Here is a 23,058-nt window from a genome sequence, read left to right as displayed (position 1 = left end):
AAGACACTAAAATTAAAAATATAAGACTTAAATTAGCCAAAGGGAAACAAATAAAGTCACTAGACCAATAAAACCTTAAGTTAACATCCATGATCTGGTCTCAGTCCAGATACTTTTATGATGTTTTTAAAATTTATTTAATGTGAATTTACTATGAAACTTTACATAAATAAGCCTGTGAACACCTCCTGCTCCTCCTCCTCCTCCTGCTCCTCCTCCTCCTCCTGCTCCTCCTCCTACTCCTCCTCCAGCAGCGTCTACACTGATCTCCTTTGTTAAAGTTGTAAAATAAACCAAAATGAATCCGTTTAATTTAACTGACGCTGTTTAAACAGAAGCAAAACTCCAGAGGAAACAACAGATTCTTTGTGCAGGTTTTTTTTTTTTTCCTTCCAGGAAACTTTAAACTTTACACTCATTCATTCATTCATTCATCTGAGCCTCCTGCACAGACTCCCTGTGTGTCTGTAAAAGCTTTATTGACACAGTGTAAGTGGACAGAGGACAGTAGAACCATTCACTGGAAACTTCAGACCGACTTGTTAAAGTTTTAACTCTCGTCCTTGAACGTGACACGTCTGCAGAGCTGGAAACCACTGATGTTTATGAGGAGTTTAATCACTAAACGTCTCACATGACTCATGAAAACTGATTAAATGAATTAATTGAAAGTATGTGAAGAGAGTAAATAAAGGTTTTCAATCATCAAAACAAGGAGAACAGGACATGAAGATGTTTTATCTTCAGTCCTAAAAGTCTGGTGGGAGGTTAAATAGGAAACGTCCATCTTGCTTTTTTACTCTTAACAGTTTATTAATGTCCAGATATAACAGGCTTCTTCTGGACTGACTTTCAAACTGATGTAGACTGATGTCAGATTATATCTCAGTTCACATCCACTGGTCAGAGAAGGATTTACTCGTCTTTCAAACCATCTGTCGTCTCTGAAGAAGCATCATTACTGGACGCTACATTCATTTTGATCATGCAATTATGGATCTGGTAACACCTTAATCACTAGTCTTATTTAATCTCTACAGATATGACATATGTATTGTTAATAAAACAACGTGTGAGGCTTCACATGGTCCTCACATAAAAGTACAGGCAGCTGAAATGTGCTCAAATTTCATATTTCTTTTTATAAATCCTTTAGATTTAGCAACACACATGTTGGTTTGTATACAGATGTGACAATACAGAAAATGAACCCTCAAAAGGTTTTAATGAATGGAGTTTTATTTATTTATTTTTTATTTAAACGTCTAATTAATGTTTTTAAAATCAGAAATCTATATATTATAATTGGTTTATTTCGAAGCATCCAAACAAAGTTTTTTACTCTTAAAACTGTAATTTATGACAGGAAATCTTTGAAAGTTATAATTTTATTGCTCACTAGTAAGGTTTTGTGTTTAAAGTTTGTTAAACATCCTCCGAGATGCGTAAAAAAAAGGTAAAAATGCATCTTTTAATGGAACTGTCACCATCTCCATCAGCGACACTGCTGCGCGAGTAGCCGCCGTAAGCGTTGCCTGTGTGAGTAACACTTCTTTAATAGACTAAAATATACAAATTATAAAGGCTAAATAATATTGAGATAACATTCGTGTACAAAATATAAATGCGTTTAATATAAGAATGAATAACCGCAAAATAAATGAACGATCATGTATTTTTAGTAAGGCATATTTCGTGGGAGCGTCACCGCGGGGGTCCTGCGGCGGTTCACCCGGAAACCAACGCTAACGACCGATGTTTGTTTTGCTATAATTAGCAGGTAAACGTTTTCGTTTTTAAGCAACATTCACACGAAAATTATATGTTTTAAGCGTGAATTTGTGCTTTGTGTTATTGTTAGATTATATTGTGGCGAATCAATGCGCACTAATTGCCATATTCGCGCCGTGAGAACATTTGTTTACATCGATTTCGCTGCGTTCATTCAAGTGGCCTAGCTGAACGCGCTAGCCGTGCTAATGCTACATGTGTTTATTCTTCATTTGTGTACAAAGTTAACATTGTAGCGTCTGTAAAAACACTTAACACTGTCTAATATTAGGCTAAGACGTGTTGCTAACGTTAGAGCTAGCGTTTTTGTGTTGAATATCATAGCTGGGCTAGGTGGCTAACGAGCTAAGCTGCTGCTGCTGCTGCGTGGGTGTGGGTCACACTAGTCTCACCTGTAGAATTCACGGTTAAAGCGTTAAAAGTAATTAATATCAGGCAATTAACCTGAAATCGTTTACTCACTGAGATAATTGTTGATTTTAAGGAGATTCTCGGAGCCACAGAAAACAGACATGTTGTAGTTTACATGTAATTTGTTTCTATATAATTTAATAGGGAGCAGTTATGTCTGAGTGTAATATATAACTTCTGTCTTCTGTCCCTTATCTTTTAACTTAAACTGCCTCAAATACGTTTTATTTTAAAGTTTGTGTCTGCGGTTTGGTTTTCTGTTTATTTTCTGTATTTAAGAAACATAAATCCTCAGACAAAGTTGGTTTATTCCACCACAGAAGTAGTTTCACTTAGTTTCTTCAATTAGTTTAATTAGTTTATAGTTTGCGTATGAAATGTGAGAACCGTTATTTCCTGAAGCTCCAGCCGATTGTTGACACGGTGCCTTTTATCTGGTTCACCCAAATATAATAAAAGCAATAAAAGTTTATTATTTTATATATAGAACAGACACACTTGAATATCAGTTTTGTTATGCTCCCCAGTGAAAACGGATATTTTCTACTTAAGGTTATTCTGCACTAAATGAAAGAGCTGTTGATTCAACTGTGTTTATTTTTTAGGAGGCTTTTTTGGAGTTTAATGCCACTAGACTCAGTTCTTCTCAGAACGTGAGTCTGATTAGTGGTTACTCTGCGTTTAGTTTCCAATATGGGGCATAATTCAACCCATACAGAGAAAACGAATCCCTCTGACTAGAGATCAATAGATAGATAGAAATACTTTATGGATCTCATTTGGGGGAATTGTTGACTTAGAAAGAAATAGAAAAGGGCAGCTACAAAAAATGTAAAATAAGAATAATGACACTGAATACCTGAACGTAAATATCGATTCAATAGTGTGAAACCATCGCCTCATAAAGCCTCAACCAAATGATTTTATTGGTCCAGCACATTTTTCCTGGAGCATAATCAGAACCTTCAAGTTGGTTTGTAGAACCACATAGAATTATATTGTATTTGTACTGTGTTTACAGCAAAATAACATGTTATAAAACCCTCGTTTTAGGAAATGATAACGTCCAATTACACCACCCATGAGAAATATATCCGTCTCTGCAGCTGCTTTTTTCAGTTTTCATTTCTTTCAGTTTGACACATCATCATTTGATTGAATGTTTGATAGTCACCAACTCACTTAAGCATCAGATGTTTTGTTTGGAAGAGTTTTGAATAGATCCAGAAATGCCTCCGGGTGTGAGTGTTGTTGCTGAACCTTTCGTTGCCCCCCCCCCCCTCCAGTAATGCCTGCTGAACGCAAGCGCTCAGTAAACATGGACGAGAAAGACGTTTCCACCTTCGCCGCCAACAAGGAGAAAGAGAAGGACAGGGAGGGCGAGAGGAGGCCGGCGTCGGCCCGGGACAAGGCCAAGGACGAGGCCAAGGTGAGCAGCGGCGGCGGCGGCAAAAAGGACGGCGGCAAGGAGGAGAAGAGGAAGCGCCTGGAGGAGGAGAAGAGGAAGAAGGAGGAGAAGGAGCGACGGAAGAAGGAGGAGGAGAAACAGAAAGCGGAGGAGGAGCAGAAGAAGAAGGAGGAGGAGGAGAAGAAGCAGCAGGAGGAGGAGGAGAGGAAGCTTCAGGAGGAGGAGGCCAAGCGGCAACGTGAGGAGGAGGCGGCGCTTCTGAAGTGAGTGTTCACAACATTTTCTACTGGTTGAGAGGAGGAATTAATGCATTAATGTTTGAGAGGAGGACGAACTTTATGCACTTTATGCACTTTAATACCGACACTTTTCACTGTTTTCTGTTTTAATCTGAATGTGCAATTGTGTGGCCTCTTCTGTCTCGTTTGTCCTTTAAGCTGCTGTCTTGCCCCTTTAAATTGTGGGATTGAATCCAGCGTCAATATTGTCTGTGTGTTATGTTTGTGCAGAGAGAAGGAGGAGGGCCACCAGCTGCACCAGGAGGCCTGGGAGCGCCACCAGTGCAGGAAGGAGCTGCGCAGCAGGAACCAGAACGCCCAGGACGGCCGCCCGGAGGAGGCCTTCTTCAGCCGGCTGGACTCCAACCTGAAGAAGAACACGGCGTTCGTGAAGAAGCTCCGCACGCTGACGGAGCAGCAGCGCGACTCGCTCTCCAACGACTTCGCCTCCCTCAACCTCAGCAAGTACATCGGCGAGGCAGTGAGCTCCGTGGTGGAGGCCAAGCTGAAGATCTCCGACGTGGGCTGCGCCGTCCACCTGTGCTCGCTCTTCCACCAGCGCTACGCCGAGTTCGCGCCGCTGCTGCTGCAGGCGTGGAAGCGGCACTTCGAGGCGCGGAAGGAGGACAAGGCGCCCAACGTGAGCAAGCTGCGCACCGACCTGCGCTTCATCGCCGAGCTCACCATCGTCGGCCTCTTCACGGACAAGGAGGGGCTGTCGCTCATCTACGAGCAGCTGAAGAGCATCATCGGGACGGACCGCGAGACGCACACCCACGTGTCCGTGGTCATCAGCTTCTGTAAGCACTGCGGCGACGACATCGCCGGCCTGGTGCCGCGCAAGGTCAAGCTGGCGGCGGAGAAGTTCGCGCTCACCTTCCCCCCGAGTGAAATCATCAGCACGGAGAAGCAGCAGCCGTTCCAGAACCTGCTCAGGGAATATTTCACCTCCCTCACCAAACACCTGAAGAAGGACCACAGGGAGCTGCAGAACATCGAGCGGCAGAACAGGTGAGACCTCGCAGGAAGTTTATTTTAAAGTGTACGGGTGAATAGGGTAAAAACTTTAACTAACAGATGTCACCGTGAAACTTCTCCAGCTGATTATTTACATAAACACAGTGATGTTTTTCTATTACAAGTTTTCTGTGAGTTGATATTTAAATGTGCAAATGAGGAGTTATCTACTTAATTATGCACTAATTTGCATACGTTTCCAGAACAGAAATCTGAATAATGACTAAAGTGAGGTTCAAACTTCTTGTTTCATTTTGTTAATATATTATGTTTCCAGGTATTTACAGAGGGAAGTTTGGATTTCTCTTTTTATCGCTCCTTAAATCACAAAATACTGTCAACAGTCCGAAAAAAATCTAATTTTAACTTTTTTTTATGAGTAAAATGTTAAATAAATGAGGCTCTGAATTATATATGATAAAATTCCCTCTGTAAATACCTGCAGGATGTAGTTAGGAATAAATCTGGAAGGTTTGGTTTGTGTAAGAGCGACTGAAGTGGAGATTTCTGGCTCAGAGCAGCAGAAAAACTTGTAATATCATGTATATTTTTTTCACTATGAACCAAAAGCAGATGTACTGAGATCCTTCTAAACGTTTCATATAATTACACCAACATATTTAATATCAAAATATCAGATTCAATTCTCACTAAGTTCATTCCAGAGAATTTAGGAGGAAGTTAGAGGCTCGACACAGATAAAGTGCAGAGAAATGAACTCATGAATCTACATTCTGAGCAGTTTTTTAAAACTAGTTTGATAGACGACATGTTAATGATCAGTGGGTGTTTTTACCTGCCATGTCTTGTCTTAATACTCAGTCCTGAGTATCTGTAACTTCCTAAAGTTTCTCCTCGTCTTCTCCCAGAGTCGACTGGACTCAGACCGATAAATCTTTCTTTAAGTCAGAGTTAATGTGGAGAAGGAAGCTCGTACCTTGTGTTCGCTGCTCCACAAATGTTCTTGTTTCATAGGGTTGGGCGGTTTGACCAAAAATGTAGATCATGGTATTTTTTTTCATGTATTTTCATAATCATTTTTTACTTTTTGAGAGAATAATTAATGCAGTAGATTGACTAGGGATGGATCATTTTACTGTGATGATGAGTAAATATTGTAGAATAAAATCACACTAGCAGTAAAGAAAAAACAGGGACGATTTCATTTATTTTGACATATTTATTCATATTTAAACATATTTAAACTTCTCTGTCTGTGATGTCAATAACAGGGCAACCAGCTACCGTAATAACTGTAGTATGTGTGCAACATCTTTTTCTTTTTCATTCATAAAAAGCTAAAATTGGGGACACTTCCAAAACAGAGACTCTCCCTAGTAAACGTCTGGTCGCCCTAAAAAAAACAAACAAACAAACAACCGACACGGCACCTTTTTTTTCTTCTGTTCTGCTGCTTCATTTTCTGACCTTTCACACAGTTGCACCATGTGTGTTTAGAGGCGCTACGTTATAAACGGTCCGGTCTGAAACAGAGTCTCATGGCGTCTGATATATTAATGACGGAGCTTCGTCCTCTTCGTCCTTTTCAGGCGCATCCTTCATTCCAAAGGCGAGCTGAGCGAGGACAGACACAAGCAGTATGAGGAGTTTGCCACTTCCTACCAGAAGCTGTTGGCCAACACTCAGTCTCTGGCCGACCTGCTGGACGAAAACATGCCGGAGCTGCCTCAGGACAAGACGGTGCAGGAGGGTGTGTGTCCGTCCACGTCCAGAACCAACGCATTCGTTGTGGTGTCGTATGTATTTTATTAAGATATTTTAATTCTTCTTTCAGAGCACGGCCCCGGCATCGACATATTCACCCCCGGCAAACCCGGGGAGTACGACCTGGAGGGAGGGATCTGGGAGGACGAGGACGCTCGGAACTTCTACGAGAACCTGGTGGACCTGAAGGCCTTCGTCCCCGCCATCCTCTTCAAGGACAACGAGAAGAGCGGCCAAGGCAAAGACAAGGACGACGCCAAAGGTACGTTTGTTTTAAATCAGCGGGCGGACGGACGGACGGTGCGACGTTTTTTTTTTTTTTTTATTCTGACTGCTGTGTCGCTGCTTCAGAGGGGAAGGACGCGACGAGCGCGACGGAGGAGCTGGAGCTGGAGCTGGAGGCTCTGGACATCGCGGACGAACCGCTGGAGCTGGAAGGACCGGACGAGGCGGAGAACGAAGAGCTGGCGAAGAAGCTGCTGGACGAGCAGGGTAAACGCCGCGAGGAGCACGGGAGTCGAACGTGTGCAGACGCACAGATACGACCGGTTAATCCTCCGCCTGTTTGTGTGTGTGTTTGTGTGTTTGCAGAACAAGAGGACGAGGAGGCAAACACCGGGTCACACCTGAAGCTCATCGTGGACGCGTTCATCCAGCAGCTTCCCAACTGTGTGAACAGAGACCTCATAGACAAGGTGAGGGACGATCCCGGAGACGCCAGCCACCGTTTAAAATCATGTCTTAAAGGAGAACATGGCTTAAATCATTGTAACTCTGCAGGCCGCCATGGATTTCTGCATGAACATGAACACCAAGTCCAACAGGAGGAAGCTGGTCCGAGCCCTGTTCACTGTCCCCAGGCAGAGGTGAAATAACATTTTATAACAAACACAGGCTAATGGGGACGTTTTAGTGACAAATTTGACCATTTTTCTCATAAATTAAACCTTAATATTTCAGAATTAATGGTTTTATTGTGTCACGGCTGAGAGATTAAATAATGTAGTTATAATGGAAGTAACAAGAGGGAATAAACTTTTAAATCTGATTCCACACAAACACTATTAGTTTTATGGAAAATAACTAATTTTTATTTTATTTTATTTTTTAAACAGTGACGTTAAGTAATCAAACTGGCATTTAAAGGGTTAAAATCCTCAAAATTATTGAGTGTTTGATAGTTTTGTAAAGTGCTGAAGTGGTTTATGAGATTTATGCAGAAAAAAAATCTGAAAAAAATATGAATCTGTTAAGTTTTTATAGCAGGTTTTGGACATGGACGTTTTTCTCCACTAAGGTTTTTCACATTTTTTTTATTAATTTTAAAATTTATGTAGAGATTTGTTACATAAAAATTTGTCATATGCACAAACACAACCAACTAAAGAGGAAAATTTTGCCCACATGGACAAAAAATCCAAGTTATTCTAAAAGTGTTGCAGCCTGTGAGTCCATGTCCAGTATCGTCAACCGCCACAAGGGGGCGCTAACACCCCAGTGGACTCCTTCTTATCCTGCAGGTTGGATCTTCTGCCCTTCTACTCTCGCCTGGTGGCGACTCTGCACCCGTGCATGTCGGACGTGGCCGAGGACCTGTGCTCGATGCTGAAGGGAGACTTCAGGTTTCACGTAGGTTTATTATTTATATTATTCATCAACCAAATATGTTAAAAACAAATATGCATAGATGGTTTTAAGATGTTTCTGTTTGTGTCTTTAGATCAGGAAGAAGGACCAGATCAACATCGAGACCAAGAATAAAACGGTGCGGTTCATCGGGGAACTGGCCAAGTTCAAGATGTTTTCCAAAACGGACACGCTTCACTGTCTGAAGGTCTGAGCTCTGAGGATTCAAACCTGTTTCTCATCCTTAGAGAGAGATTTAACCTCCAGTTAATTAACCTGTCGCTGCTCCACCAGATGCTGCTGTCTGACTTCACCCACCACCACATAGAGATGGCCTGTACGCTGCTGGAGACCTGCGGCCGCTTCCTCTTCAGGTCGCCCGACTCTCACCTGCGCACCAGCGTCCTGCTGGTTCGTACGAGTCCTCTTTACATCTTAATTTAATTTATGATTTTAATTTTAGAAAAAAATCCAATGCAAACTAAATAAAAACGTTAAAAAATTGTAAAAAATTAAAAAATACATTTAAAAAGTGAAATAAGAAAAAAGGCCATGGAAATTAATGCATCAAAAAATATTAAAATATTTTATTAAAATATTGACTATATTTATTTATTTATTTATTATTAATTTAAAATATTAAAATTAAAATATTATTATTAAAATAACAGAATAAGTTAAATTAATAAAAAAATCTATTTTAAAAAATAAATATACACTATTGATAAAAGAATAAAATAATTTTTAACTACTACTCATTAAAATAATTGGGTAGTTAAACGTGTGCATCAGCCACCGGTCATTTAAAAACTGAAGACTTGGATTAAAATACTCAAAGGAAGCTTTGATTTTGGAGGAGAGCTACTATTAGCTAAGAGGCTAAGATGCTAGGGAGAGCTACTATTAGCTAAGAGGCTAAAATGCTAGGGAGAGATACTATTAGCTAAGAGGCTAGGTATCCAGGAACAGCTGCTATGCTAAAATGCTACAAAGCTGGGAAGAGGCGCAATTAGCTAACAGGCTAAGAAGCTAGGGAGAGATACTATTAGCTAAGAGGCTAAGATGCTAGGGAGAGCTACTATTAGCCAAGAGGCTAAGATGCTAGGGAGAGCTACTATTAGCTAAGAGGCTAAGATGCTAGAGATCTAGGAACAGCTGCTATGCTAAAATGCTACAAAGCTGGGAAGAGGCGCAATTAGCTAACAGGCTAAGAAGCTATGAATAGCTACTATTAGCTAAGAACCTTGTTATCTAGGATGAGCTACAACATTTTTTTCACTAATGAAATGATGATATAGTAAAATGATGCAAGTACAACCTTTTAAAAGCAATAAACTTTATTTCTCGAGTATTTAACGTTGTGATTAATTGAGTTACTGAGAATCATGACAGACCTAAAATCAGCTGCTGCCTCCAAATAAATAAAAAAAATAAAATAAAACAAATAAACAGGGTCTCATAAAATTCAAACCTCTCTGATCTCGTAATCTTGTAACTTTCCGACATTCCAGGAACAAATGATGCGTAAGAAGCAGGCGCAGCACCTGGACGCCCGCTACGTGACCATGGTGGAGAACGCCTACTACTACTGCAACCCGCCGCCCATGGAGAAGACGGTGAAGAAGAAGCGGCCGCCGCTGCAGGAGTACATCCGCAAGCTGCTGTACAAGGACCTGTCCAAGGTCACCACGGAGAAGGTGCTGAGGCAGATGCGCAAGCTGCCGTGGCAGGACCCCGAGGCCAAGGGCTACCTCATCTGCTGCATGGTCAACATCTGGAACGTCAAGTACAACAGCATCCACTGCGTGGCCAACCTGCTGGCCGGCCTGGTGGCCTACCAGGAGGACGTGGGCATCCACGTGGTGGACGGGGTGCTGGAGGACATCCGGCTGGGGATGGAGGTGAGGACGGTGTGACCCTGAATAAATATCCCAGCGTCTACTTCCTTTAAACATCTTTTATTTATTTATTTTATTTATTTCAGGTCAACCAGCCCAAGTTCAACCAGCGGCGCATCAGCAGCGCCAAGTTCCTGGGCGAGCTCTACAACTACCGCATGGTGGAGTCGGCCGTCATCTTCCGCACCCTCTTCTCCTTCATCTCGTTCGGGGTGAACCAGGACGGCAGCGCCAGCCCCCTGGACCCGCCCGAGCACCTGTTCCGCATCCGCCTGGTCTGCACGCTGCTCGACACCTGCGGCCAGTACTTCGACCGCGGCTCCAGCAAGAGGAAGCTCGACTGTTTCCTCATCTACTTCCAGGCATGACAGGGGTTTTTTGTCGCTTTTTCATTCCCTCTAGAAAAAAAAAAACTCTCAAATATCTAAAGCTAAAACATTTCTTCGCCCTCATGAGGTGTTTTGATGTAAAAGTTTATTGCGAAAGTGGAAACGGAAACACTTTTTCCCTGGAGATGATGATGATGTCGACCTCCAACCCCATAAATACAGAGGCCTTCAATCAGGGAGCTGTTCATCAGCACCACACACATGTCAATCAATCAATCAGGGAGCTGTTCATCAGCACCACACACATGTCAATCAATCAATCAGGGAGCTGTTCATCAGCACCACACATGTCAATCAATCAATCAGGGAGCTGTTCATCAGCACCACACATGTCAATCAATCAATCAATCAGGGAGCTGTTCATCAGCACCACACACATGTCAATCAATCAATCAGGGAGCTGTTCATCAGCACCACACACATGTCAATCAATCAATCAGGGAGCTGTTCATCAGCACCACACATGTCAATCAATCAATCAGGGAGCTGTTCATCAGCACCACACACATCAATCAATCAATCAACCAAGGAGCTGTTCATCAGCACCACACACATCAATCAATCAATCAACCAAGGAGCTGTTCATCAGCACCACACACATCAATCAATCAACCAGGGAGCTGTTCATCAGCACCACACACATCAATCAATCAATCAGGGAGCTGTTCATCAGCACCACACACATCAATCAATCAACCAGGGAGCTGTTCATCAGCACCACACACATCAATCAATCAATCAGGGAGCTGTTCATCAGCACCACACACATCAATCAATTAAGGAGCTGTTCATCAGCACCACACATGTCAATCAATCAATCAGGGAGCTGTTCATCAGCACCACACACATGTCAATCAATCAATCAGGGAGCTGTTCATCAGCACCACTCACATGTCAATCAATCAATCAGGGAGCTGTTCATCAGCACCACACACATGTCAATCAATCAGGGAGCTGTTCATCAGCACCACATGTCAATCAATCAGGGAGCTGTTCATCAGCACCACACACATGTCAATCAATCAATCAGGGAGCTGTTCATCAGCACCGCACACATGTCAATCAATCAATCAGGGAGCTGTTCATCAGCACCACACACATGTCAATCAATCAATCAGGGAGCTGTTCATCAGCACCACACACATGTCAATCAATCAATCAGGGAGCTGTTCATCAGCACCACACATGTCAATCAATCAATCAGGGAGCTGTTCATCAGCACCACACACATGTCAATCAATCAATCAGGGAGCTGTTCATCAGCACCACACACATGTCACATGTCAATCAATCAGGGAGCTGTTCATCAGCACCACACACATGTCAATCAATCAATCAGGGAGCTGTTCATCAGCACCACACACATGTCAATTAATCAATCAGGGAGCTGTTCATCAGCACCACACACATGTCAATCAATCAATCAATCGGGGAGCTGTTCATCAGCACCACACATGTCAATCAATCAGGGAGCTGTTCATCAGCACCACACATGTCAATCAATCAATCAGGGAGCTGTTCATCAGCACCACCTACATGTCAATCAATCAATCAATCAATCAGGGAGCTGTTCATCAGCACCACACATGTCAATCAATCAGGGAGCTGTTCATCAGCACCACACATGTCAATCAATCAATCAGGGAGCTGTTCATCAGCACCACACACATGTCAATCAATCAATCAGGGAGCTGTTCATCAGCACCACTCACATGTCAATCAATCAATCAGGGAGCTGTTCATCAGCACCACAACACATGTCAATCAATCAGGGAGCTGTTCATCAGCACCACATGTCAATCAATCAGGGAGCTGTTCATCAGCACCACACACATGTCAATCAATCAATCAGGGAGCTGTTCATCAGCACCGCACACATGTCAATCAATCAATCAGGGAGCTGTTCATCAGCACCACACACATGTCAATCAATCAATCAGGGAGCTGTTCATCAGCACCACACATGTCAATCAATCAATCAGGGAGCTGTTCATCAGCACCACACACATGTCAATCAATCAATCAGGGAGCTGTTCATCAGCACCACACACATGTCACATGTCAATCAATCAGGGAGCTGTTCATCAGCACCACACACATGTCAATCAATCAATCAGGGAGCTGTTCATCAGCACCACACACATGTCAATTAATCAATCAGGGAGCTGTTCATCAGCACCACACACATATCAATCAATCGGGGAGCTGTTCATCAGCACCACACATGTCAATCAATCAGGGAGCTGTTCATCAGCACCACACACATGTCAATCAATCAATCAATCAGGGAGCTGTTCATCAGCACCACACATGTCAATCAATCAATCAGGGAGCTGTTCATCAGCACCACACATGTCAATCAATCAGGGAGCTGTTCATCAGCACCACACATGTCAATCAATCAATCAATCAATCAGGGAGCTGTTCATCAGCACCACACACATGTCAATCAATCAATCAGGGAGCTGTTCATCAGCACCACACCGATAATGATCAGCGTGTTTGTCTGTAACAGGCTAATTAACAAATGATTCATAAATAACTTTCTCCTATGAAACAGTTTGACGTCCAGTATCAGATACAAACAAAATACCAAAAATATCAAAACAAACCCATTAAATCGAGAAGCTTACAAATAAACACAAGTTGAGAATAATCAGCCGATGAGTCAACAGGCTGGTAAATGCTTCCTCAGATCTTTAGGGAGGAAAAATTAAAGACAGCGTCACTTTACGCTCTAGTTAACACATTAAAAATGATCCGAATCTGATCTTTTCATATTTTTTTCTCTCAGATTTGTTTATTGAATTTTTGAGACACAATAACAACCAGACAGATGCATCTTCAGCAGCATCAGTGTAGAAATAAAAGTAATTAGCATAAAGTCATGACCCATATAAGAAAATCCTAATGCAAATAGTTGATTAACTTCACTTCAAACATATCAAAAAAAAACAAGAACAACATTTCACATCCACCACATGTGCAAAGAAAAGAAGCCTGATGTTTTTTGGTAGAACTGTAGCATCAAAACAGCGTTTTTAGCAGCTTTGACGCCTTTAAAATCAATAATAAGCAGATGATTTAATATCGGATCACGAGGCTGTAGAACTTGATGGGAGCTCTGTGATAATGAAAGTCAAATCGGTGGCGTTTGTGTTTTTGTGCAGAGGTACATCTGGTGGAAGAAGAGCCTGGACGTGTGGACCAAAGATCACCCGTTCCCCATCGACATCGACTACATGATCAGCGACACGCTGGAGCTGCTCCGGCCCAAGATGAGGCTGAGCTGCTCCATGGACGAGGCCACCAAGCAAGTCACCGACCTGGAGAGGGAGGTGCTCGTCAAGCTCGGTAGGAGGACGCTCGCGGAGAGAGAAACGCTTTAAATCCGGTCGAACCGGCCCGGCAGCGTTCCCCGCTGTGTGGGAGGAACGGCGGTGATTCACGGCCCGTCACCGTCTGACGGGTTTAACTCCGCGAAACAGCCGCATACCAAACGCTCACTCGCATGACAGGTCGACACCTTCCAGCAAAAAACTACAACAGGTGTCATTTTTTAAAAAGGCCTCGATTACTTAATGGACCGAGCCCAGAAATAGACGTGATCTGATCCGTGGTGCATTCAGGATAAATAAAGGATAATAAAAAAGAGACAACAGCAACAAACAGGAAGCGATTATCGTACAGATAATGTGTAATTTTAACATAATGACGGGATGTGAAGCCTCCGCACACTGAAAGAAACTAAATTATTGCTTTAATCTGACTTTAACTGGACGTAATATCAGACTTCTCCTTATACGTTAATGAGGCTGGAAATAGATTTTCACCAGCTCGTATGTGCAACTTAATCAGACTTTAACTAGAAAACATAAAAAAGCTGAGCTATTAAACGTCTTGTTGTTGTTTGAAATGTCGCATTAACTCATGAGTTGTTGAGGTCCGAGTCTAAAACTTTACTCCGTCTCGAGTCATGAGCACAAAAATGAGGAACTTCAGAGTCTTAGTTTTCAAAAGAAACCAAAACGGCATCCGTTTTATAAAAAGCCTGGAATGATTAGAGGCTGAATTCGGTTAATTTGGATGATTATCATCGTCATTATACTCTTCACTGTTTCACATCTTGTCCGTGTGTTAAACCGTAAACGCTTCAGGTAAAAGGAGAAAGGAGGAAGAAGGAAGCGATTCATGCCGCAAGTGCATCCTGATAACAGGTAACAGGAGCTGCAGGCTTTTGTTTGACAGTTTCAAGGTGTCAGCCCAGGAATGTGCACAGAGGAATGTGGCCGCTTGGCTCCGCCCCCTAAAAAAAAAAACCAGCAGAACTGAAACCACATGACACCGAGTTTAAAGCGGTGACAAAGGAGTCAGGAGGTCACGAGCCGTTTCCATGGAGACCCCGAATCAAAAGATGTGATCAGACACTAGTGTGAGGAAAGAAGGGAAGAAGGATAAAGAAAGTCACTGTTAGTTTATCAGACTCTCGTCAGGTTTAATGGGTAAACAGCTGGTCTCCATGGAAACGCGTCTCTGTGCGAACAGAGTTTGATGGATGAACGGTTCCTCCTTTGTTTTCCCTCATTCCTTAAACGTTACAGGACCTGATCGACAGGTCCCTTCACACCCGTCAGGCCCCATTACTGCAGAGGTTTCACACCACATTCATTCATTCATTCATTCATTCATTCATTCATCCATTCCTTCATTCGTTCATTCGTTTGTTCGCCGTGTGCAGGTCTGGCCATGGAGAAGGACGGACGCTCCAGCGCCATGAGCGAGGGCGAAGGTCTGGACGAGGAGGACGATGACGACGAGGAGGAGGGAGGAGCCGAGACCGAGGAGCAGTCGGGCAACGAGAGCGAGATGAACGAGCAGGAGGAGGACGTGAGTCTGACGCCGGGGAGATCAGCCACAACATTATGACCGGGGACGGGACAGACGTCAATAACATTCACATGAAATCACGTTAAAATGAGTGTTAATCTTTTATTTATTTATTTGTTTATTTATTTCTCCTGCAGGACGGGTCAGAGAACGAGGAGGAGGAGCGGGAGGAGGAGGAGGAGGAGAACACAGACTATCTGACCGACTCCAACAAAGAAAACGAGACGGACGAGGAAAATAACGTAAGAAGATGAGTGGGTGATTTCTAACGAGGTCACATGACACCTTCACTTATAACTCTTATACTAGGAAGGAAGGAAGGAAGGAAGACTAGGGAGGTAGGAAGGACGATTAGGCAGGAAGGGAGGATGGAAGGAAGGGAGGATGGATGAGTAGGAAGGAAGGAAGGAAGGATGGATGACTAGGGAGGAAGGAAGGATGATTAGGCAGGAAGGGAGGATGGAAGGAAGGGAGGATGGATGAGTAGGAAGGAAGGAAGGAAGGATGGATGACTAGGGAGGAAGGAAGGAAGACTAGGGAAGAAGGAAGGAAGGATTAGAAAGGGAAGGAAAGGAGACTAGGAAGGAAAGAAGGAGACTAGGAAGGAAGGAAGCACTAGAAAAGGAAGGAAAGGAAACTAGGAAGGAAGGAAGGATTGGAAAGGAAGGAAGGAAAGGAGACTAGGAAGGAAGGAAGGATTGGAAAGGAAGGAAGGAAAGGAGACTACGAAGGAAGGAAGAAGGAAGGAAAGGAGACTAGGAAGGAAGGAAGCACTAGAAAAGGAAGGAAAGGAAAAGGAGATAGGAAGGATTGGAAAGGATAGAAAGGAAAGGAGAAGGAAAGGAAACTAGGAAGGAAGGAATGATGTTAAGAGGAAGGAAAGGAGACTAGGATGGAAGGAAGGATTAGAAAGGAAGGAAGGAAGGAAAGGAAACTAGGAAGGAAGGAAAGGAGACTAGGAAGGAACAAAGAACTAGAAAAGGAAGGAAGGAAAGATTAGAAAGGAAGCAAGGAAAGGAGACTAGGACTAGAAAAAGAAAGGAAAGGAGACTAGGGAGGAAGGACTAGAATAGGAAGGAAGAAGGAGACAGAGGAAGGAGGAGAGGAGGAATGAAAGGACTGATGTCTCCTCCTCATGTTTCCTGCTGGTGTTTAAATCTTAAATCTCTTAATGTATTTTATTGTATTTTATTTTATTGTATTTTATTTTTTTTTTATTTTATTTATTATTTATTTTGTTTTATTTTATTTTATTTATATATTTATTTTATTTTATTGTATTTTATTTTATTTATATATTTATTTTATTGTATTTTATTTTATTTTATTGTATTTTATTTATATATTTATTTTATTTTATTTTATTGTATTTTATTATTTATGTATTTTATTTAATTTATTGTATTTTATTGTATTTTATTGTATTGTATTTTATTTATATATTTATTTTATTTATTTTGTTGCTGGGTGCAGGAGGTGACGATCCGGGGAGGAGGCCTGAAACACGTGGCTTGTGCCGAGGACGAGGACTTTATTCAGGCCCTGGACAAGATGATGCTGGAGAACCTGCAGGTGGGACGTCCTCCCTCTCCTCTCGTCTGTCTCACGTCTCACGTCCCGGACAGAGACGATGGGACGTCAGGTTATTTATTTACTAACGTGTCTCTGTGTCGCTGCAGCAGCGGAGCAGTGAAGCGGTGAAGGTGCATCAGCTGGACGTGGCCATTCCTCTGCAGCTCAAGAGTCAGCTGAAGAAAGGAGGCTCAGGGCAACAATGCATCGGGGACGGAGAGTCCGACATCTCCGACACGATGCAGTTCGTCATGTTGACTCGCAAAGGAAACAAGCAACAGGTAAAAAAACCAAAAACTAAAAAAGACTCCACAGGCTGAATGGACACGATGCTTCCTCCTTTATTATATTTATTATTATTTATTTATTTCACTGCACAAAGCTGCTGCTCAACCAACAGGGAGGGAAAGAGTTCAAACACTTCTTCTTCTCTTGATTTAATGGCGGCCGGGTCGAGTCAAAGCTGCCAAGAACAGAAGAAGAAGAAGAAGAAGAAGAGAAGAAGAAGAAGGAGAAGAAGAAGAAGAAGAAGAAGAGAAGAAGAAGGAGAAGAAGAAGAAGAAAGAGAAGAAGGAGAAGAAGAAGAAGAGAAGAAGGAGAAGAAGAAGAAGAGAAGAAGAAGAAGAAGAAGAGAAGAAGAAGAGAAGAAGAAGAAGAAGAGAAGAAGAAAGAGAAGAAGAAGAAGAAGAAGAAGAAGAAGGAGAAGAAGAAGAAGAAGAAGAAGAAGAAAGAGAAGAGAGAAGAGAAGAAGAAGAGAAGAAGAAGAAGAAGAAGAAGAAGAGAAGAAGAAGAAGAAGAAGAAAGAGAAGAAGAAGAAGAACCTAAATCATGTGACTAAACATGAAGAAGAAGAAGAAATAAAACGACGTCACTTAGACATTTATAAATGATTCAGTGTTGGACGTCTGGTAAAGGCTGAACCCAAACAACACAACAACAACAAACCCTGGACGTTTAAAAGAAAAGTTTCCTGGAGCCGGATCCACTGAGACGAACTGGACTGAACGAGTTCTGGTCTCAGACTGGACTCAGTCCCAGGAATAATATTTGACTGTGGACGCGTGTGTTTGTCAGGACGTTTCCTTCAGAAACAAGAAATAACTTCACAAACCTGCTCTTGTACATTTTGTCAATCACCTCATTCACCAGCGCTGGACCTGGACCTGGATCTGGATCTGGATCTGGATCTGGATCTGGATCTGGATCTGGATCTGGACCTGGATCTGGACCTGGATCTGGATCTGGACCTGGATCTGGACCTGGATCCGGACCTGGATCTGGATCTGGATCTGGATCTGGACCTGGACCTGGATCTGGACCTGGATCTGGACCTGGACCTGGATCTGGATCTGGATCTGGTTCAGCTTGTGTGTGAACACTGTGCATCAGATTTACAGTCGACCAGGTGTCAAAGTTTAGGACCAATCGTTGTCCCTGAGGACACGCTGTCCATCGTCCCGTCCACCTGACGGCTCATTGGTTCTCTCTCTTCACATAGAAGAAGCTCCGCCCACTTTCAGCAGTTGATTGACACCACTCTCGTGTTTGCACAGCTGATCCGCACTGATCAGGCGTAACATTATGACCACCTGCCTAATATTCAGCAGGTCTCCAGTTCACTTCACTTCAGTTCAGTTTATTATTTTTCCATGAGGAACTTCATCTGTGTGTGTGTGTGTGTGTGTGTGTGTGTGTGTGTGTGTCTGTGTGTGTGTGTGTGTGTGTGTGTGTGTGTGTGTGTGTGTGTGTGTGTGTGTATATACTGTAAACACACACACACACACAGTATAAAACATACGGAGCAGACGTTGGTTCGTTCATTTACCTCGAAGGTCAGAGCTTGAAACAACGTCACACGAGTTATAAGCACTTTAGTTACAAGAAGTCAGGAAGCAGTCAGGAAGGAAGGAAGGATGGAAGGATGGAAGGATGGAAGGATGGAAGGATGGATATATGAAGGGAAGGAAGGAAGGATGTAGGAAAGGAAGGAAGGATGTAGGGAAGGAAGGACGGGATGAAGGACGTAGGGAAGGAAGGACGGAAGGAAGGATGTAGGAAAGGAAGGAAGGATGTAGGAAAGGAAAGGAAGGACGTAGGAAGGGAAGGAAGGACGTAGGGAAGGATGTAGGAAAGGAAGGAAGGACGTAGGAAGGGAAGGACGGGATGAAGGACGTAGGGAAGGAAGGATGGAAGGAAGGATGTAGGAAAGGAAGGAAGGATGTAGGAAAGGAAAGGAAGGACGTAGGAAGGGAAGGAAGGACCTAGGGAAGGATGTAGGAAAGGAAGGAAGGACGTAGGAAGGGAAGGAAGGTAAGGAGAAAGGATGTAGGGAAGGGAGGAAGGAAGGAAGTGTATAAGGACGTAAGGAAGGATGGAAGGACGTAGGGAAGGAAGGAAGGGAAAGAAGGAAATAAGGAAGGAAGGAAGGATGTAGGGAAGGATGTAGGAAAGGAAGGAAGGAAGGATGTAGGAAAGGAAGGACTAGAAAAGAGAGACAAAGGAAGGACATAGGGAGGGAGGGAAGGAAGGTAGGGAGGAAGGACGTAGGGAAGGAAGGACGTAGGGAAAGAGGAAAAGAAGGATGTAGGGAAGGAAGGAAAGAAAGAAGGAAGGAAGGAAGGAATGAAGGAGACTTCTGAGTTCACATGAAACACTGTAAGTTTCCTTATAAAAGTGCAAAGTGCTGATTAATGGATAATTTAATCATAAAGAGGAAGTTTGTTGATACTTGATCAGTTCTGGATCTGCTGGTCATAATGTTGTGGCTGATCGGTGTAGATCTAAAATAATGGAGCTGATGATGAAACTCAATCAGACCGTGAGCTTCTCCGGGACTCGTAGGGTTAAACAGGCAGAGCCGAGTCTGGAGGAATGTGTGGTTTGAGGGCAGAGGCTGGTCGTCGTACTGTAACGGGCGTCTCCGACTCTGCACTGCCAGGACCCGACACACACACACACACACACACACACACACACACACACACACACACACACACACACACACACACACACACACACTGGTTCCTCTCTCTGTAAACACACAACGGTGAAAGAATCCTGTGTGTCTTCACTGCATCTGCACGGACTCACAACTCACAACTCACAACTCTCACCTCTATAAGGACCTTAGCCAACGAGCTAACGCTAACTTTAGCATGTTCATCATGTTTCCATCCCTGATCTTTAGCCTTTTACACTCATGTTTCCAGTCTCTGTGCTAAGCTAAGCTAAGCTAAGCTAACTGCACTGCTGTTTAAACACATTTCTTTTTCTTTTTTCTAGCTTTTCAAGTTTTGGTTTTGGATCTAAAACAACAACAACAACAAAAAAATAAAATAAATGAAGAGTTTAATTCATTTTCAATTTAAAGAAAAAAGAGGAAATTTAACTTTTTGTCCTTTTAAGATATGAATAAAAAAATGGAATTTGAGCTAAAGGATAAAACATACGTTATTTGAATATTTGATGTTTTTCTAGGCAGTTAGCTTAGCTTAGCAGTTAGCTTAGCTTAGCATAAAGATGGGAGACAGAAATGGGGGAAAAGCTTCCAGGCTTCATGAGTGTAAATGTTTTATTTTTAACTTATTGTGTGAATTCAAACCTGGTTATTATAAGGTTATAATAATAATAATAATAATAATAATAATAATAATAGTTTTGTTGCCTATTTTCCTGTTTTCCTGATTCTGATTCATGTTTCTGGTCGACAGTACAAGATCTTGAACGTGCCTCTGTCCTCACACTTGGCTGCGAATCACTTCAACCAGCAACAGGCGGAGCAGGAGGAGCGCATGAGGATGAAGAAACTGACCCTGGACATCAACGAGCGGCAGGAGCAGGAGGATTATCAGGGTACGGCCTCAACTCCTCACAAACATAAAACAACAAACACTGAAAGACATGTCACCGCTCTGCAACGAGGAAACTGGAAACAAACCAAACAGCTGCCAGAGGATAATTAACGAGCCAATTTCCTGCAGAGCCTCGTTACGGCGTCAACAAATCTGAAAACAAAGGATGACCAACAGGGCGATTTAGTCACGGGGGGGAAATAAAAACAGATAAGTGAAGGCGTGTTGTTCCGCTCCGTCTCCTCCGTGACGACTGATTCCAAGTTGATAAGAAGAAGCAGATTTATTTTCCGCCTTCTCTTTGCCGCCTCCACGTCACGGTTTCTGCTTAAACTCTAAACTATTCTTTGTCAACGCACAGAAACACCAGAGTCTGCTAGCGTTAGCATTAGCGTTAGCACTGGATTTATGGCCTGACTTTAATAAACACTGTTTAAAGTCTGCACCTGCTGCTTGGAACAGAAAAAATAAAAGTTAAGTCAAATTATGACACGTGCAAAACACATATATACACATTTAAATACATATATAGGATTAAAGTTTCATTCCTTAAAGGCAGAAACTCTATAAAACAATCTAAACATAAAATGTGCAAACGTTAAGATTCAAAAAGAATTATTTAAAAGAAAGAGAAGTAATAAATTATCTTGATGCGTCGACTACGAAGAACTTTTTTTTCTCATGTCTCATCCTGCAGTTATTCTGTGATTGGTCAGAAACTAGAAGTGGTTCATGCAGGAAAGTGTAAATGCTAGCGGCCGCTGTCGTTAGCTCCCATATGCTAATGCTCAGAGTGTGGCTGCTAATGTCTCCTGGGTGGAGATGTTACTGTTTGTGGCTTCATGCTGAATGAACAGCACGATCCACGACATCCGATAATAATAAGAAAAGCTCTTATTATCGTCATCCATCTCCCACAATGCTTAGCGTGTGTGACATATGCTGCAGTGGGAGGAGCCTATGAGGAGTTCAGCACAAGTATAAATTACTTTACCAGAACAAACCTTATTCTTGTTCTCGCAGCTCTTGGAGTAAGAAACAACGTTTAGATGCTTCAGTTTTTTTGTGAAACTAAAAAAAAAAACTAAGTGAAACCAAACCACTGGCTAATGTTTCATTAGCTAACATCTAAGAAATAGCACGTTAGCTCACCTTCCATAAATGTGCTGCTAGTCATCTGTTTATCGTCGTTAGGTTTCAGTCGATATAAAGAAAAAAAATAAACAAATTCACCACGCTAAGCCCCGCCCACATGACCTGATTGGCCCAAGCACTTGGAGGATAATCAGTTTTTTTAACAGAGACTCAAGACCAAACTTTGCACCTCGAAGAATTTGTAAACAATGACGTTTGGGGCATTTTTAGCTTCCGTGCAGAAATGCAACAAAGCTGCAGTTCATGTAGTGGCCACTAGAGGCTCTAAAAGGGAGCAAACCCCCATAAACCCCCACGTTACAAAGCTCAACTTTACAGCAACATGTTTACAGTCAGTGGTTTATCATCATACCTGGAGGTTTTAGCAGGAACAGTTTCCGTGTGATTAATTTACCTTGTTACGTTACAGAGATGATGCAGTCGCTGGCTCAGCGTCCGGCTCCGGCAAACACCAACCGGGAGCGCCGGCCTCGCTACCAGCACCCGAAAGGCGCCCCGAACGCAGACCTGATCTTCAAGACCGGAGGAAGGTGAGACGGATCCCCTTCCCTCCCCTCCCCCCCGATAGGTGTGAAACCCGCAGATATTATGTCGGATATAATTAGAGCTAATTATCGTACGAACTCACGCGCCGCGCTGGTTTCTCTTTGAACAGAGGCAGGAAAGAAAGTCGTGACAGGACTGACAGGAAAGACAAGCAGCAGCAGGGAAACCACAGATATGTGACAGCGTAGGCTAGAACAGCTGGAGCGGCACCACAGAGACCAGGCTACTTCAGGCTACTTCAGGTCAATGTCAGGCAAAGCTAGAGCTCATGTTTACATTCGCACTTTAACTGATTCTGGTTTTCAGGTGCAAAGAGTCCATGAGCGATAATTTATCTTTATTATTTATCTAAAACTCTTGTGGAACCATTTTTTGTTGGAAATAAAGATTATTTCATGTTTGTTCTTAAACATCCGAAGTGACTCGTGTATTTTCTCTTACATCTGTAAATTAAAATAATTTTCTGGATTCATTCGTTCGATAAAAGATTAAAAGAAAATGAAG

The 23,058-nt window shown here is 42.7% G+C and overlaps 1 protein-coding gene across 4 annotated transcripts in view; it reads left to right on the top strand.

Annotated features, from left to right (window-relative positions):
• The first annotated feature begins 1,708 nt into the window (after positions 1–1,708).
• The window catches only part of upf2 (UPF2 regulator of nonsense mediated mRNA decay), a 28,146-nt gene continuing 6,796 nt past the window's right edge, over positions 1,709–23,058 (top strand). For 2 of the 4 annotated variants that reach the window (XM_047575082.1, XM_047575081.1), the window contains exons 1-20: positions 1,709–1,780; positions 3,489–3,873; positions 4,120–4,899; positions 6,456–6,616; positions 6,701–6,892; positions 6,982–7,122; positions 7,222–7,325; positions 7,411–7,496; positions 8,151–8,259; positions 8,351–8,464; positions 8,551–8,667; positions 9,768–10,157; positions 10,241–10,516; positions 13,714–13,897; positions 15,282–15,430; positions 15,568–15,672; positions 16,904–17,002; positions 17,110–17,283; positions 20,713–20,854; positions 22,418–22,538. In XM_047575082.1, coding sequence (XP_047431038.1) covers positions 3,491–3,873; positions 4,120–4,899; positions 6,456–6,616; positions 6,701–6,892; positions 6,982–7,122; positions 7,222–7,325; positions 7,411–7,496; positions 8,151–8,259; positions 8,351–8,464; positions 8,551–8,667; positions 9,768–10,157; positions 10,241–10,516; positions 13,714–13,897; positions 15,282–15,430; positions 15,568–15,672; positions 16,904–17,002; positions 17,110–17,283; positions 20,713–20,854; positions 22,418–22,538 — 3,827 coding nt within the window. In that variant the 5' untranslated portion in view covers positions 1,709–1,780; positions 3,489–3,490. Of the gene's footprint in view, positions 1,781–3,488; positions 3,874–4,119; positions 4,900–6,455; positions 6,617–6,700; positions 6,893–6,981; positions 7,123–7,221; positions 7,326–7,410; positions 7,497–8,150; positions 8,260–8,350; positions 8,465–8,550; positions 8,668–9,767; positions 10,158–10,240; positions 10,517–13,713; positions 13,898–15,281; positions 15,431–15,567; positions 15,673–16,903; positions 17,003–17,109; positions 17,284–20,712; positions 20,855–22,417; positions 22,577–22,663; positions 22,965–23,058 lie in introns of those variants that run through there. The other 2 variants (XM_047575079.1, XM_047575083.1) reach the window with 2 other exon arrangements.

The sequence above is a fragment of the Mugil cephalus genome, chromosome 22 (assembly GCF_022458985.1).
Source record: "Mugil cephalus isolate CIBA_MC_2020 chromosome 22, CIBA_Mcephalus_1.1, whole genome shotgun sequence".
Classification (NCBI taxonomy): Eukaryota; Metazoa; Chordata; class Actinopteri; order Mugiliformes; family Mugilidae; genus Mugil; species Mugil cephalus.
Note: the sequence above shows the minus strand (reverse complement) of the source record. Positions and strands in the feature narration are given on the sequence as shown.